The sequence below is a fragment of the Entelurus aequoreus genome, linkage group LG07 (assembly GCF_033978785.1).
Source record: "Entelurus aequoreus isolate RoL-2023_Sb linkage group LG07, RoL_Eaeq_v1.1, whole genome shotgun sequence".
Classification (NCBI taxonomy): Eukaryota; Metazoa; Chordata; class Actinopteri; order Syngnathiformes; family Syngnathidae; genus Entelurus; species Entelurus aequoreus.
Window position 1 is genome coordinate 14896822 of NC_084737.1, and position 15934 is coordinate 14912755.

The following is a 15934-nucleotide window of genomic DNA, read 5'->3' on the forward strand; positions in this document are numbered from 1 at the left end:
GCTAACGTGATAGCATCGTTCTCAAATGAAGATAGAAACAAAATAAATAAACCCCTGACTGGAAGGATAGACATAAGAGCAACAATACTATTAAACCATGTACATGTAACTACACGGTTAAAAATTCTCAGCCTGGTAAGGCTTAAAAATGCTGTTGCTAACGACGCTAAGGCTAATTTAGCAACTTAGCAACCGGACCTCACAGAACTATGATAAAACATTAGCGCTCCACCTACACCAGCCAGCCCTCATTTTCCCATCAACAGCCGTGTAATTTCAGAGAGTTTGACACCCATGGACTAGACCAGGGGTCACCAACTTTTTTGAAACCGAGAGCTACTTCTTGGGTACTGATTAATGCGAAGGGCTACCAGTTTGATACACACTTAAATAAATTGCCAGAAATAGCCAATTTGCTCAATTACTTTAACTCTGTTATTATTAATAATTAATGATATTTATCTTTGTGGAAACACTGATCATCTTAATGATTTCTCACAATAAATATATATAGAAACAGATAAATATCAATATGCAACACTTTATTTTTATATTTTCTCTAAGTGCACATTTTTCAAATTGAACATTTTCAAATGATCACTTCTAAGACAGTCTTGTGAAATCACAATATCCCATTTTAACTAGTTAGCCACTAACATTTTTTTAACAAATCATGAATTACTTTGCACCATGTTTGTACAAATAATAACTCATGTAAAATACAAAAGTCAACTCTCCAATTTTTAAATAAATCATGTCACACTTTGAACTGGACACCAAATCTGTTATCTGTTTCTTTGTCAGTTAGTGAAGACCAAGTCTTTAAAATATTTTCTTGGATTTTCAAATTCTATTTGAGTTTTGTCTCTCTTAGAATTAAAAATGTCGAGCAAAGCGAGACCAGCTTGCTAGTAAATAAATAAAATTTTAAAAATAGAGGCAGCTCACTGGTAAGTGCTGCTATTTGAGCTATTTTTAGAACAGGCCAGTGGGCTACTCATCTGGTCCTTACGGGCTACCTGGTGCCCGCGGGCACCGCGTTGGTGACCCCTGGTCTAGACCATAACTCACAGGTTCAAGTTGCTCCACTGTCACGTCTCCTCCGGGGCGCAGTTGGCTCTCTCTCCTCTCACTTACTCACTCACTCGCCCTCTCTCTCTCTCTCTGGCGGAAGCGGCAGGCTCAAACAACCCGGTATTACAAGAAAACGTGGAGCTTTTTTTTTTTTTTTACATCCCTGACAGGAATTTATTAATGTTGTTTAAAGAAAAAAAACCAAAAAAAACACACACAGAGGCAGAGGGCACTTTTTAAGACGAGGCAAAAAAGGGCAGGGGCTCAAGCAGCCATAGGGCCCTATGTGTGCACGTGCCTGCAAAGACGGGAGTGGAAGAAGTGTCAAAAGGTGGAGCTAACTGTTTTAATGACATTCACACTTTACTTCAATCAATAACGGAGCAGCATCTCCTCATCCGGAAACAACAACGCCGGAAATTAAGATTAAAGATTCAAGTACCAATGATTGTCACACACACACTAGATGTGGTGAAATTTGTCCTCTGCATTTGACCCATCCCCTTGGGGAGCAGTGGGCAGCAGCGGCGCCGCGCCCGGGAATCATTTTGGTGATTTAACCCCCAACTCCAACCCGTGTTGCTGAGTGCCTAGCAGGGAGGTTATGGGTCCCATTTTTATAGTCTTTGGTATGACTCTGCTGGGATTTCAACTCCAACCTACCGATCTCAGGGCGGACACTCTAACCACTAGGCCAGGGGTCGGCAACCCAAAATGTTGAAAGAGCCATATTGGACCAAAAATACAAAAACAAATCTGTCTGGAGCCGCAACAAATTAGAAGCCATATTACATACAGATAGTGTGTCATGAGATATAAATTGAATTAAGAGGACTTAAAGGAAGCTAAATGACCTCAAATATAGCTACAAATGAGGCATAATGATGCAATATGTACATATAGCTAGCCTAAATAGCATGTTAGCATCGATTAGCTTGCAGTCATGCAGTGACCAAATATGTCTGATTAGCACTCCACACAAGTCAATAACATCAACAAAACTCACCTTTGTGCCTTCACGCACAACGTTAAAGGATTGGTGGACAAAATGAGACAGAAAAAGAAGTGGCATAAAACACGTCCTAGAAAGTCGGAGAAAGTTACACATGTAAACAAACTAAGGTGAGTTTAAGGACCGCCAAAATTAGTAGGACAAAACGGCGCTCGCCAAATACTTGAATCAGTGAAGCCTGTTTAATATAAACAGTGTGATTTGTAACAATTAGGGAGGTTTGTGTCATGTTTGTCCTCCTACAGTAACCATACTAAAACAAAAAATGTTTTTTTTTCCCCATCATCTTTTTCCATTTTTCATACATTTTTGAAAAAGCTCCCGAGAGCCACTAGGGCGGCGCTAAAGAGCCGCATGCGGCTCTAGAGCCGCGGGTTGCCGACCCCTGCACTAGGCCAATGTGTACATTTGAGACACAGCACCGATTTGTCCTTATTTGGGCCCAACATGAAGCACAATGACATACTTTCGTCATCATGTTGTCTCTGACGTGCTGTAGGTGTGGCTAGTGTGGGCCGACAAGACCAATGAGAAGCAGGAGAAGAGCATCAGGCAGCTGGCTCAGGAGGCCAGACAAGGCAACGCCCACGACGAGAACGTTCTCACCTACTACAGGTACATAACATATTGGATAGGGATGGGGACCAAATTACCAAACACCACTTCCTACTGACGGCAACACAGCGAGGACAAACCAAATGAACGCATACTTACGAATGAGACTCAAAAGTGTGACTAAACGAGATATAGCAACTGTACAGCACAGTTATCATTATCAGCTCAGGGTAAAGTGTTAAATGAAATCAAGTATTTTATTGGTTAACAAATGAACATTTATTACCACATGAACACACACAAACATACCAAAAATTGGTACCGCTGTGTGCCGGTATCTATTCCCTGGTACCGTATCGGTTAAAATATGAAAGATACTAGGGCTGTACAGTATACCGGTACTAGTATAGTATTGCGGTACTAATGAATCAAAAACGGTACTGTTTAAAAAGTACCGGTTCGTGGGTATAACGGTACGTCGTGACATTGCTGGTTTTACGAGCAGAGGAGCATGTTCGGCAGCGCGCACACACAGAGTACTTACAAGCAGACACAGTGTGTAGACAGAAAAGGGAGAATGGACGCATTTTGGTGTAAAAACTAAAGATAAAGGTGAAGTTATGACACTGAAACGCCCTCAGGAAGAGGTGCGTTAAGACATGGCTAGCAGCGAACACCCATCCGCAGTCTGCAGTGTTTTAGCTACTTCTAAATCACTAATCCTTGTCTCCATGGCGACAAAGTAAGTTTCTTACAAGTTTTCACTACACACCGTACTAACCGCTAATAGGAAGCTAGCACCCCTGAATGTAAACAAATGCCATGGGTGGATCTACACCTGACATCCACTGTAATGATACCAAGTACAAGAGCGCAGCTAGTCGATACTACTATGATTACATCGATATTTTTTATCGTCACAAAATCTTTTTTCCTTTTTTTTAAAATTCATATTATGTTTATAAACTCAGTAAATACGTCCCCGGACACATGAGGACTTTGAATGTGACCAATGTATGATCTTGTAACTACGTGGTATCGGATCGATACCTAAATTTGTGGTATCACCCAAAACTAATGTAAAGTATCCAACAAGAGAAGAATAAGTGATTATTACATTTTAACAGAAGTGTAGATAGAACATGTTAAAACAGAAAGTAAGCAGATATTAACAGTAAATGAACAAGTGGATTAATAATCAATTTTTACGGTTTGTCCCTCATAATGTAGACAAAATAATATAATAATAAATGACACAATATGTTACTGAATACGTCAGCAGACTAATTAGGAGTCTTTCTTTGTTTACTTACTACTAAAAGACAAGTTGTCTAGTATGTTCACTATTTTATTTAAGGACTAAATTGCAATAAGAAACATATGTTTAATGTACCCTAAGATTTTTTGTTCAAATAAATTCAATATTGCCAATTTTTTAGAAACTTTACAAAAGTATCGAAATATATTTTAGTATTAGTACCGGTACCAAAATATTGGTATCGGGACAACCCTAAAAGATACCTATCTTGAATGATGAGTCATGTTCTGTCTCTGACAAGAACACTCAGAAGGATTAGACTTCTGCCAGGGCCATATTTAGTATGAATAAGTTAGGCTACTTCCTGGTTTATAAAGATGATATCAGAGGATTTTGGCGTGGGCGGAATGTTCCATTTAACGAGTTCATTGTTGTAGTGCAGGTCATGCAAAGGTCAACGTGACAAATCTGCAACTGAAAGTAACCAAAGTTGAAATAGTTTGTGAACATAAGTAGATGGTATCGTTGTTTAACAGACCTACTGTAGAGCCGTCGGTACAAATACAATCAAAGTGCTACCTCGGTTTTCATCATTAAACAAAGGGTCAGTCAAAAACTCAGTTGTATGAAAACAACCAATGTATGACACTTGATACTTTTACCTAATTGGCTGTTAGTATGTCTCTCCCATTACTCACTTATCACTTCCTGTTCTGCTAGGTTACCAGAGCGCAGGTGCCTTTGTTCATGCAGCCAACCTTGCTTTGTAACCTTCTTGTTTTTTCCAACCAAAAAAATAAATAAATAAATAAAATTAAAAAAAAAAAAAAAATATATATATATATATATATATATATATATATATATATATATACTACCGTTCAAAAGTTTGGGGTCACATTGAAATGTCCTTATTTTTGAAGGAAAATCACTGTACTTTTCAATGAAGATAACTTTAAACTAGTCTTAACTTTAAAGAAATACACTCTATACATTGCTAATGTGGTAAATGACTATTCTAGCTGCAAATGTCTGGTTTTGGTGCAATATCTACATAGGTGTATAGAGGCCCATTTCCAGCAACTATCACTCCAGTGTTTTAATGGTACAATGTGTTTGCTCATTGGCTCAGAAGGCTAATTGATGATTAGAAAACCCTTGTGCAATCATGTTCACACATCTGAAAACAGTTTAGCTCGTTACAGAAGCTACAAAACTGACCTTCCTTTGAGCAGATTGAGTTTCTGGAGCATCACATTTGTGGGGTCAATTAAACGCTCAAAATGGCCAGAAAAAGAGAACTTTCATCTGAAACTCGACAGTCTATTCTTGGTCTTATAAATGAAGGCTATTCCACAAAATTGTTTGGGTGACCCCAAACTTTTGAACGGTAGTGTATATATATATCTCGAACGTTTAATCAAATGCAATTTTTATTGATTACAATTGTGTGTCTATCACAATATATATTACAAAACCCAAAAGCAGTGAAGTTGTCATGTATTCTAAAATGGTAAATAAAAACAGAATACAATAATTTGCAAATCCTTTTCAACTTCTATTCAATTGAATAGACTGCAAAGATAAGATATTTAATGTTCCAACGGAGAAACTTTATTTTTTGCAAATATTAGCTCTAGAATTTGATGCCTGCAACATGTTTCAAAAAATCTGGCACAAGTGGCAAAAAAGACTGAGAAAGTTGAGGAATGCTCATCAAACACTTATTTTGAAAATCCCACAGGTGAACAGACTAAATGGGAACAGGTGGGTGCCATGATTGGGTATAAAAGCAGCTTCCATGAAATGCTCAGTCATTCACAAACAAGGATGGGGCGAGGGTCACCACTTTGTCAACAAATGTGTGAGCAAATTGTTTTAAGAACAACATTTCTCAACCAGCTATTGCAAGGAATGTAGGAATTTCACCATCCACGCTCATCAAAAGGTTCAGAAAATCTGGAGAAATCACTGCACGTAAGCGGCAAGGCCGTGACCTTGGATCCCTCAGGCTGTACTGCATCAAAAAGCGACATTGGTGTGTAAAGAATATCACCACATGGGCTCATTAACAGTTCAGACAACCACTGTCAGTAACTACACTTGGTCGCTACATCTCTAAGTGCAAGTTAAAACTGTTAGGAATTGATCAAAGGTGTGACCCCGGGATGCAGAGACGGGAGGCAAGGTTGAATACAAAAAAGGAAAAATTTAATAAGTCCAAAAAAGGGGTAACAAAAGGCGATGGGGCAGAAGTGTACATCATGAATACTAACAAAACAGGTTCCTCAGTGGTCAGCGGGGAAAAAGCCAGCATAAGTCCTCTTTAAATCAAGGAGGCTAGGAAACAAACACAAAGAGGTTAAGATTAACAGGACTAAGAAAAAGCAACGTACCAAGTCTGACGAGGCGAAGCAGGCACATGTACGTGCGGGGTTCAGGAAACATTAACCGGCAAGGTCAAGCTGTGAGTGACGAGCCTAAACACTGGCGAGCTAATTGCGAGCAGGTGTGCCACAAGGTCCGCCCCTCGCCGAGGACGAATCACTAAAAGGCAGGAACACACTAAAAACACAACAAAAACTCTACTATACAAAGCCAAAGCCATTTATCAACAACACCCAGAAATGCCGCTGGCTTTGCTGGGCCCTAGCTCATCTAAGATGGACTGATGCAAAGTGTAAAAGTGTTCTGTGGTCTGACGAGTCCACATTTCAAATTGTTTTTGGAAACTGTGGACGTCGTGTCCTCCGGACCAAGAGGAAAAGAGCCATCATGACGGTTTTAGACGCAAAGTGGAAAAGCCAGCATCTGTGATGGTATGGGGGTGTATTAGTGCCCAAGGCATGGGTAACTTACACATCTGTGAAGGCGCCATTAATGCTAAAGGGTACATACAGGTTTTGGAGCAACTTATGTTGCCATCCAAGTAAGATCTTTTTCATGACGCCCCTGCTTATTTCGACAAGACAACGCCAAGCCACATTCTGCACGTGTTACAACAGCGTGGCTTCATAGTAAAAGAGTGCGGGTACTACTCTGGCCTGCATGTAGTCCAGACCTGTCTCCCATCGCATCATGAAGCGTAAAATACGACAACGGAGACCCGGACTGTTGAACAACTTAAGCTGTACATCAAGCAAGAATGGGAAATAATTCCACTTCACACAGGTGTGCTGAGCTGTGTACACTAATGGACCAGTCCAAGACCACCTGTAGTCAGGGGTCTGTAGTTGTTGATGTTATTCCCTGGTCTCCTCAGGTACCAGCTGAAGCTCTTTGCCAGGATGTGCTTGGACCGCCAGTACCTGGCCATCGACGAGATCTCCAAGCAGCTGGACGTGGAGCTCATCTTCTTGTGCATGATGGACGAGACGCTGCCCTTTGACCTGCGCGCCTCCTTCTGCCGCCTGATGCTGCACGCCCACGTGGACCGAGACCCGCAAGAACTGGTCACGCCGGTCAAGTTTGCCCGCCTGTGGACCGAGATCCCCACCTCTATCACCATCAAAGAGTCAGTGGTCTAAAACAGTGTGGCGTCGCTTGCTGGAAGCCTGCGAAACACGTCTGACCTTCTGCTTCAGTTACGACTCCAACATGGACGACAGCAGAGACAACAAGAAGAACCGCTTCTCCAACACCATGGTTTTCATGGAGGAGTATCTCAACAACGTGCTCAACGAGGAGCTGCCCTTTCACAACGAGGAGAAGAACAAGCTGACGTACGAGGTCTGTACACACTCAAAAAATGCTGGGTTATTTTGGTAACCCAATTTATGGGTGGCTAATGTTGAGTTAAATTTTGGAGTTATTTATTTATAGTTATAAGGGTATTGTATTTACTCAATTTCTGGTTTTCAAAATGACGCACCATTTTTGGGTTGTTTTTCAATGAGTAACTCATTTTTGGGTAGCTAGTGTTGAGCTACATTTTGGAATAATTTTTATAAAGAGCAACACATTTTTTGGGTTATAAGAGTATCATTGTAACAAAATTTGGGGGTTTTCAAAATTACGCACCATTTGTTGGGTTGTTTTTCAATGAGTAAGTCATTTTTGGGTTGCTAGTGTTGAGTTAAAGGCCTACTGAAAGCCACTACTACCGACCACACAGTCTGATAGTTTATATATCAATGATGAAATCTTAACATTGCAACACATGCCAATACGGCCGGGTTAACTTATAAAGTGACATTTTAAATTTCCCGGCAAACTTCCGGCTGAAAACGTTTCGATATGATGACGTTTGCGCGTGACGTCAACAGTGGAAGCGGAAGTATTCGGAGCCCATTGAATCCAATACAAAAAGCTCTGTTTTCATTTCAAAATTCCACAGTATTCTGGACATCTGTGTTGGTGAATCTTTTGCAATTTGTTTAATGAACAATGGAGACTGCAAAGAAGAAAGTTGTAGGTGGGATCGGTGTATTAGCGGCGGACTACAGCAACACAACCAGGAGCACTTTGAGGATAGCAGACGCGCTAGCCGAACGACCTCACCTTGACTTCCTCCGTCTCCGGGCCGCCACCCACATCGGTGATCGGGTGAAGTCCTTCGTCGTACCGTCGATCGCTGGAACGCAGGTGAGCACGGGTCGTGATGAGCAGATGAGGGCTGGCGTAGGTGCAGAGCTAATGTTTTTAGCATAGCTCTGTCGAGGTTCCGTAGCTAAGTTAGCTTCAATGGCGTCGTTAGCAACAGCATTGTTAAGCTTCGCCAAGCTGGAAAGCATTAACCGTGTAGTTACATGTCCAGAGTTTGGTAGTATTGTTGATCTTCTGTCTATCCTTCCAGTCAGGGACTTATTTGTTTTGTTTCTATATGCAGTAAAGCCCGATGCTATCACAATAGCTCAGTAGCTAAAGAGCTTCACCGATGTATTGTCGTGGGGATAAAAGTCACTGTGAATGTCCATTTCGCGTTCTCGACTCTCATTTTCAAGAGGATATAGTATCTGAGGTGGTTTAAAATACAAATCCGTGATCCACAATAGAAAAAGGAGAAAGTGTGGAATCCAATGAACCCTTGTACCTAAGTTACGGTCAGAGCGAAAAAAGATACGTTCTGCACTGCACGCTAGTCCTTCACTTTCACGTTCCTCATCCACGAATCTTTCATCCTCGGTCAAATTAATCGGGTAATCGTCGCTTTCTCGGTCCGAATCTCTCTCGCTGCTGGTGTAAACAATAGGAAAATATGAGCAGTCCTTCCTCCGGTGTCGTCACGCTACTTCCGGTAGTGGCTAGGCTTTTTTTTTTTATCAGAGACCAAAAGTTGCGAACTTTATCGTCGATGTTCTCTAATAAATCCTTTCAGCAAAAATATGGCAATATCGCAAAATGATCAAGTATGACACATAGAATGGATCTGCTATCCCCGTTTGAATAAAAACATTTCATTTCAGTAGGCCTTTAAATTTTGGAGTTATTTTTATAAAGAGCAACACATTTTTTGGATTATAAGTTTATTATTTTAACAAAATTTCTGGGTTTTAAAAAAAAAATTACACACCATTTTTAAGTAATTTTTTAATGAATAACTCATTTTTGGGTTGCTAGTGTTGAGTAAAATTTTTGAGTTATTTTTTGTAAAAAGCAACACATTTTTTATGTTATAAGGGTATTATTTTAACTCAATTTCTGGGTTTTCAAAAAAACTACGCACCATTTTTGGGTTGTTTTTCAATGAGTAACTCATTTTTGGGTTGCTAGTGTTGAGCTACATTTTGGAGTTATTTTTATAAAGAGCAACACATTTTTGGGGTTATAAGGGCATTATTTTAACTCAATTTCTGGGTTTTCAATATTACGCACCATTTTTGGGTTGTTTTTCAATGAGTAACTACATTTTGGGTTGCTAGTGTTGAGTTACATTTTGGAGTTATTTTTATAAAGAGCAACACATTTTTTGGGTTAGGGTATTATTTTAACTCAATTTCTGGGTTTTCAAAATTACGCACCATTTTTGGATTGTTTTTCAATGAGTAACTCTTTTTTGGGTTGCTAGTGTTGAACATTTTGGAGTTATTTTTATAAAGATCAACACATTTTTTGGGTTATAAGGATATTATTTTATCTCAATTTCTGGGTTTTAAAAAAAACAATTACGCAACATTTTTGGGTTGTTTTTCAATGAGTAACTCATTTTTGGGTTGCTAGTGTTGAGATACAATGTGGTGTTATTTTTATAAAGAGCAATGCATTTTTGGGATTACAAGGGTATTATTTTAACTACATTTCTGGGTTTTCAAAATTTTGCACCATTTTTTTTTTTTTTTTTTCAATGAGTAACTCATTTTGGGTTGATAGTGTTGAGCTACATTTTGGAGTTCTTTTTTTATGAAGAGCAACACATCTTTTGGGTTATAAGGGTATTATTTAAACTCAATTTCTGGGTTTTCAAAAAAATTACGCACCATTTTTGGGTTGTTTTTCAATGAGCAACTCATTTTTGGGTTGCTAATGTTAAGTTACATTTTGGAGTTGTTTTTTATAAAGAGCAACACTTTTTTTGTGTTATAAGGGCATTATTTTAACTCAATTTCTGGGTTTTCAATATTATGCACCATTTTTGGGTTGTTTTTCAATGAGTAACTCATTTTTGGGTTGCTAGTGTTGAGTTCTATTTTGCAGTTATTTTTATAAAGAGCAACACTTTTTGGATTATAGGGGTATTATTTTAACTCAATTTCTGGGTTTAAAAAAAAAAAATTACGCTCCATTTTTGGGTTGTTTTTAAATGAGTAACTCATTTTTGGGTTGCTAGTGTTGAGTTACATTTAAGAGTTATTTTTTATAAAAGAGCAACACATCTTTTGGGTTATAAGGGTATTATTTTCACTCAATTTCTGGGTTTCAAAATTACGCACCATTTTTGGGTTGTTTTTCAATGAGCAACTCATTTTTGGGTAAGAGGCTTTTTTCAGTGTAAGCGCCGCCGCCACCGTTTCCTCCCCCTCCCTTCTCCTGACTTGCCTCCTGTTTCCTGTCCAGGTGGTGAGCCTGGCCCGCCATCTCATTTACTTTGGCTTCTACAGTTTCTTTGAGCTGCTGCGACTTACCAGAACGCTGCTGGGCATCATCGACTGCAGGCCCAACCCCTCGCAAAGTGGCGCCGTGTTCCACGAGGACGCCTCAGGTTTTGACAAACGCACAAATGAATTGTCGTCTCGCGCTTTTATTGTGAAAAGTCTTGTCCGTCTGTAGGGAAGAACGTGAAGCGCTCCATCCACGGCATGGGCCAGATAATGACCACGATGGTCCTGAACAGGAAGCAGTCCTTATTTGGTGGGCCAGGGGCGCGGGGGGCGGGGCTGGGGATGGACGGACAGCGGGCGACTAAAGACAGTATCGACAAGATGGACCTGACCGTGATGGACACCAAGCTGAAGATTCTGGAGATCCTACAGGTGAGTGAGAAAACTCCTCCCCCTGTTTCCTGTACTCGTCACCAACGTCCTCTCTCGCCCTCGCCAGTTCATCCTGAACGTGCGTCTGGACTACCGTCTGTCCTTCTTGCTGTCCATCTTCAAGAAGGAGTTTGTGGACATTTACCCGCTGGCCGACGCCGACGCCACCACCAGCATGGAAGAAGCAGGTGCGTGACCAAGCCAACGCTAAAGGGGAGGGGCTAAGTGCAACAACATGACGTGCGTCTCTTCCTGCAGCCGCCATCAACCTGCAGCACATAGGAGAGCAGGCCGAGGCCATGTTTGGTGTCGGGTACGTCCCACTATGGAGGGAAAAAACTCCACAAACACACAAACATGTTTTTACTCGAGAGGGACAAGCGGTAGGAAATGGATAGATGGGAAAAAATAATTTGCAAGTTTTAAAAACAATTTTTTTCAATTAAAAAAAACTGTTCACAAGTATGACAACAATTTTCATCAATTGAAAAAACTATTTTCAAGCAATATTCCACCCTGCACCATCCACACACTTGTACTCAGAGCGCTCTACTACCACAGGTGGTGCTGCTGAGTCAATTTAAGTCCGCCAGACCGACTGTTATTTGCGCATGGTGCCGTCCGCCAAAAATAACAATGAAGAAGAAGCAGGGGTAAAACAGGGAAACAAGCGCAACCTGTAAGTTAACCTGGAAATTTCCCTAATTGTGTTTGTATTGCGTATCATTCTTTTAGTTGCAGAATTTTTTTTTTTAAAGAAAATTAGTTTTTATTGCCAAAAATAGTTTATATATTTGCGAATCGCTTTTAAATTGAAGAAAATTTGTTTTTATATTTGCAAATCATTTGTTTTACTTGCACAGAATTGTCTTTATTCTTGCGAATCGTTTTTTTTTAAAGACACTTGTTTTTATACTTGCAAATTGCTTTTTTACTTGCAGAAAATATATTTTATACTTCCAAATTGTTTTTTTATTGCAGAAAATAGTTTTCATGCTTGTGAATTGTATTTTTCAATTGAATAAAATTGTCTTATCTACTTGTGAATGTTTTTTTAAATTGAAGAAAACAATGTTTTATACTAGTTACTAATTTTTTTTATCCTAAGAAAATGTTGTTTTTTACTTGCAAATATTTTTTTAAATTGAAGAAATTTTTTTTTTACTTGCAATTCATTTATTTTAATTGCAGAAAATGGTTCTATACTTGGAAATCATGTTTTTACTTGCTGAAATTTGTTTTTTTCTAGTGACTCCCTATTTTAATTTAAGAAAATGTGTTTTTTTTATTGCAGAAAATAGTTTTTTTCTTGTGACTATTTAATTTGAGAAAATGTGTATTTTTTGCTTAAAAAAATAATTTTTTAATTGAAAAAATGTGTTTGTTTTTTACTTGCAAATTGTCTTTTTAATTGAATTTTTTTTTTTATACTTGCAATTAATTTTTTTCAATTGCAGAAAATTGTTCTATACTTGGGAGAAAAAAAAATTTACTTGCAGAATTATTTTTTTCTAACTCCCTATTTTAATTGAAGAAAATGTTTTATTTTGCTTGCAAATAATTTTTTGATTGAAAAAAATTGTTTATTATTGCAAATCATTTATTTTACTTGCAGAAAAAAAAATTGTGACTTCCTATTTTAATTTAAGATTTTTTTTTTCTTTTTTTCTTACGAATCATTTTCTTGCGAATTGTATTTTTAATGGAAGAAAATAGTTTTTATACTTGCAAATCTTTTTTTGTAATTGCGGAAAATTTTTCTATACTTGGAAATAATTTTTTTACATGCAGTTTTCTTCTTGTGACTCCCTTTTTTAATTCAAGAAAATTAGTTTTTGTTTTTTTACTTGCGAATCGCTTCCTTAAATTAAAACAATTGGTTTTTTTGGTTTTTTACTTGCGAATCGTTGGGTGTGAGTACAAACAAGTTTGTGTGTTTCTGGAGTTTTGGCAAGAATTTCACTCTATATCCCAGTGTGGCGCTTCTAAAATGAGCCACGTGTCTAATTGTGTGTGTGCGCGTGTACGTGCACAGGAAGGGCAACAGCATCCTGGAGGTGGACGACGAAGGAGGTCGCATGTTTCTGCGGGTTCTGATCCACCTCACCATGCACGACTACCCGCCTCTGGTGTCTGGAGCTCTGCAGCTTCTTTTCAGACACTTCAGCCAGAGACAGGAAGTGCTGCACACCTTCAAACAGGTCACACACACGCACACACACACACACACGTTTTCATGCCAGAGTAATTAATCCGAGCTAACGTCGATGGCTTTTTCAACCCGCAACCTCTAATTTAGTCCCAGTGAATAATAAAAAAAACATGCACATGGTGACATGGTCCCACATGCAGGTCCAGCTGCTGATCTCCGCCCAGGACGTGGAAAACTACAAGCTGATCAAGTCGGATCTAGATCGTCTCAGGACGCTGGTGGAGAAGTCTGAGCTGTGGGTGGAGAAGAAGACGAGCGGAGGCGGCGACGGCAAAAAGGACAAGAAAGACAAGAAGGAGAAAGCAGAGGTAGCGGCTCACTTTTGGTTCAATGGATGATGAATACCTCCATCCAGTAGAGGGCGCTGTCACTAACAACTCTAACACCGACATTTAAGACACCTCACTCACTCAAAATAATCTCATATTCAACCATAAGTGCACAAATGTAACCAACTAACATCAGCTGCTTTGAACGCTGCTTATGCAACTTCCTGTATGCCGGTGTGGGCGGGGCTTGCTGCGTCATACCTGGTGAAGGTGACTGAGTGGTCCTGATTGCATGTCACACCTCTTCTGTATTGTTTCTCTTTTACCCTACAGGGTGAGCGGTGTCCCCTTTTTTTTAGCATCTTATTTCAGCTGAAAAGCTTACTGAGGGTTTAATAGTGTTCGGACCTTTCCCTTTTAGGAGGGAGGAGTCCGCCCAGATCCTTTTATTCTGTCCTAAATGATGAACAGTGACTAGAATTGAAGTTAATAATGTAGTCTACAAAAAGGAGTACCGTATTTTCTGGACCATAGGGCGCACCGGATTAAAAGGCGCACTGCCAACGAGTGGGTCTATTTTCGTACAAAAGGCGCATTAAAAGGAGTCATATATAGATAGATAGTACTTTATTTTCATTATTTTATTATTTTTTTTTTTAATAAATACAAAAATATATATATATATATTTAAAAAAAAAAAAAAAAATGTAACTTTTAATTTTCTTGAGGGAACTCTCCTGAAGGAATCAATAAAGTACTATTAAAAAACTACTAAAAAAAACCCAAAAAATAAAACATTTTTATTTATTTTTTTCCGTTGCCCGTCTGCAACGGAGTCCTCCATTCTTGCCAAGACGTAACACATTTTGACCAAAGAACCACCTTTACATGTTATGTAGACCAGTGGTCCCCAACCTGGGGACCGGTCAACGCTTGAAAATTTGTCCCACGGACCGGGGCGGGGTGGAATTATTTTTATTTTTTATTAAATTTTTTTTCATAAAGAAATACAATCATGTGTGCTACGGACTTTATCCCTTATGTTGACTTAATAAAAATAAAAATACTTTTTAAAATTTTATTTATTTATTTATTTTTAATCGGTCCGCGGACCGATACTGGGCCGCGGCCCGGTGGTTGGGGAACGCTGATGTAGACCACTATGAAGTGTTTAAAATTTAGAAGAAATTTTTTTTAAAAATATTTATATATATTATTATTTTTTTCAATCAATTTTTATTTATTTTTTCTAAATTCAAAACACTTCCTAGTGGTCTACATAACATGTAATGGTGGTTCTTTGGTCAAAATGTGTTAAGTCTTGGCAAGAATGGAGGACTCAGTTGCAGACGGGGAACGATTGACGCAGGCTTTTATTCTGCAGTTTCTAAGAACTCTCTTCAGACAGAGTGAATAAACAAATGGCTATGAACTCTAGACTTGATACACGAGAGTAACCATAAAAAAAAAACGTGGCGCAAAACAACAAACAGAAAATCACTCCCGGGGGTAAGAAAAAGGCGATAACAAAATTTACACTGATCTAATAACAAAAAACAACAATCTATGATTAGCTACACCAAAAGAAAATCGCTCACAAAGAGGAAGAGACAACAAGTTATAAACAGAAACTACACTATAAAGAGCTAAGAAAACTACAAATTAAAGCGCTCCAAGAGGAGGTGAAAAAGAAGGCAGAGCACTATGAAATTAACTCAAACAAAACCTGACCAAAAACTTAAGCAAATCAATCAATCAAAGTTTATTTATATAGCCCTAAATCACGAGTGTCTCAAAGGGCTGCCAAGCCACAACGACATCCTCGGCTCAGATCCCACATCAGGGCAAGAAAAAACTTCACCCAATGGGATGACAATGAGAAACCTTGGAGGGGACCGCAGATGTGGGTGTGAGAGTCCAGTCCATAGTGGATCTAACATAATAGTGAGAGTCCAGTCCATAGTGGATCTAACATAATAGTGAGAGTCCAGTCCATAGTGGATCTAACATAATAGTGTGAGAGTCCAGTCCATAGTGGATCTAACATAATAGTGTGAGAGTCCAGTCCATAGTGGATCTAACATAATAGTGAGAGTCCAGTCCATAGTAGATCTCTAACATAACAGTGAGAGTCCAGTCCATAGT

The 15934-nt window shown here is 39.0% G+C and overlaps 1 protein-coding gene across 1 annotated transcript in view; it reads left to right on the top strand.

Annotated features, from left to right (window-relative positions):
- The window catches only part of itpr3 (inositol 1,4,5-trisphosphate receptor, type 3), a 149991-nt gene that overhangs the window by 58147 nt on the left and 75910 nt on the right, over positions 1-15934 (top strand). Inside the window, exons 19-27 of the mRNA XM_062052648.1 lie at positions 2586-2701; positions 7162-7413; positions 7484-7628; positions 10893-11037; positions 11106-11308; positions 11376-11496; positions 11567-11621; positions 13344-13509; positions 13661-13828. Coding sequence (XP_061908632.1) covers positions 2586-2701; positions 7162-7413; positions 7484-7628; positions 10893-11037; positions 11106-11308; positions 11376-11496; positions 11567-11621; positions 13344-13509; positions 13661-13828 — 1371 coding nt within the window. The remainder of the gene's footprint in view (positions 1-2585; positions 2702-7161; positions 7414-7483; positions 7629-10892; positions 11038-11105; positions 11309-11375; positions 11497-11566; positions 11622-13343; positions 13510-13660; positions 13829-15934) is intronic.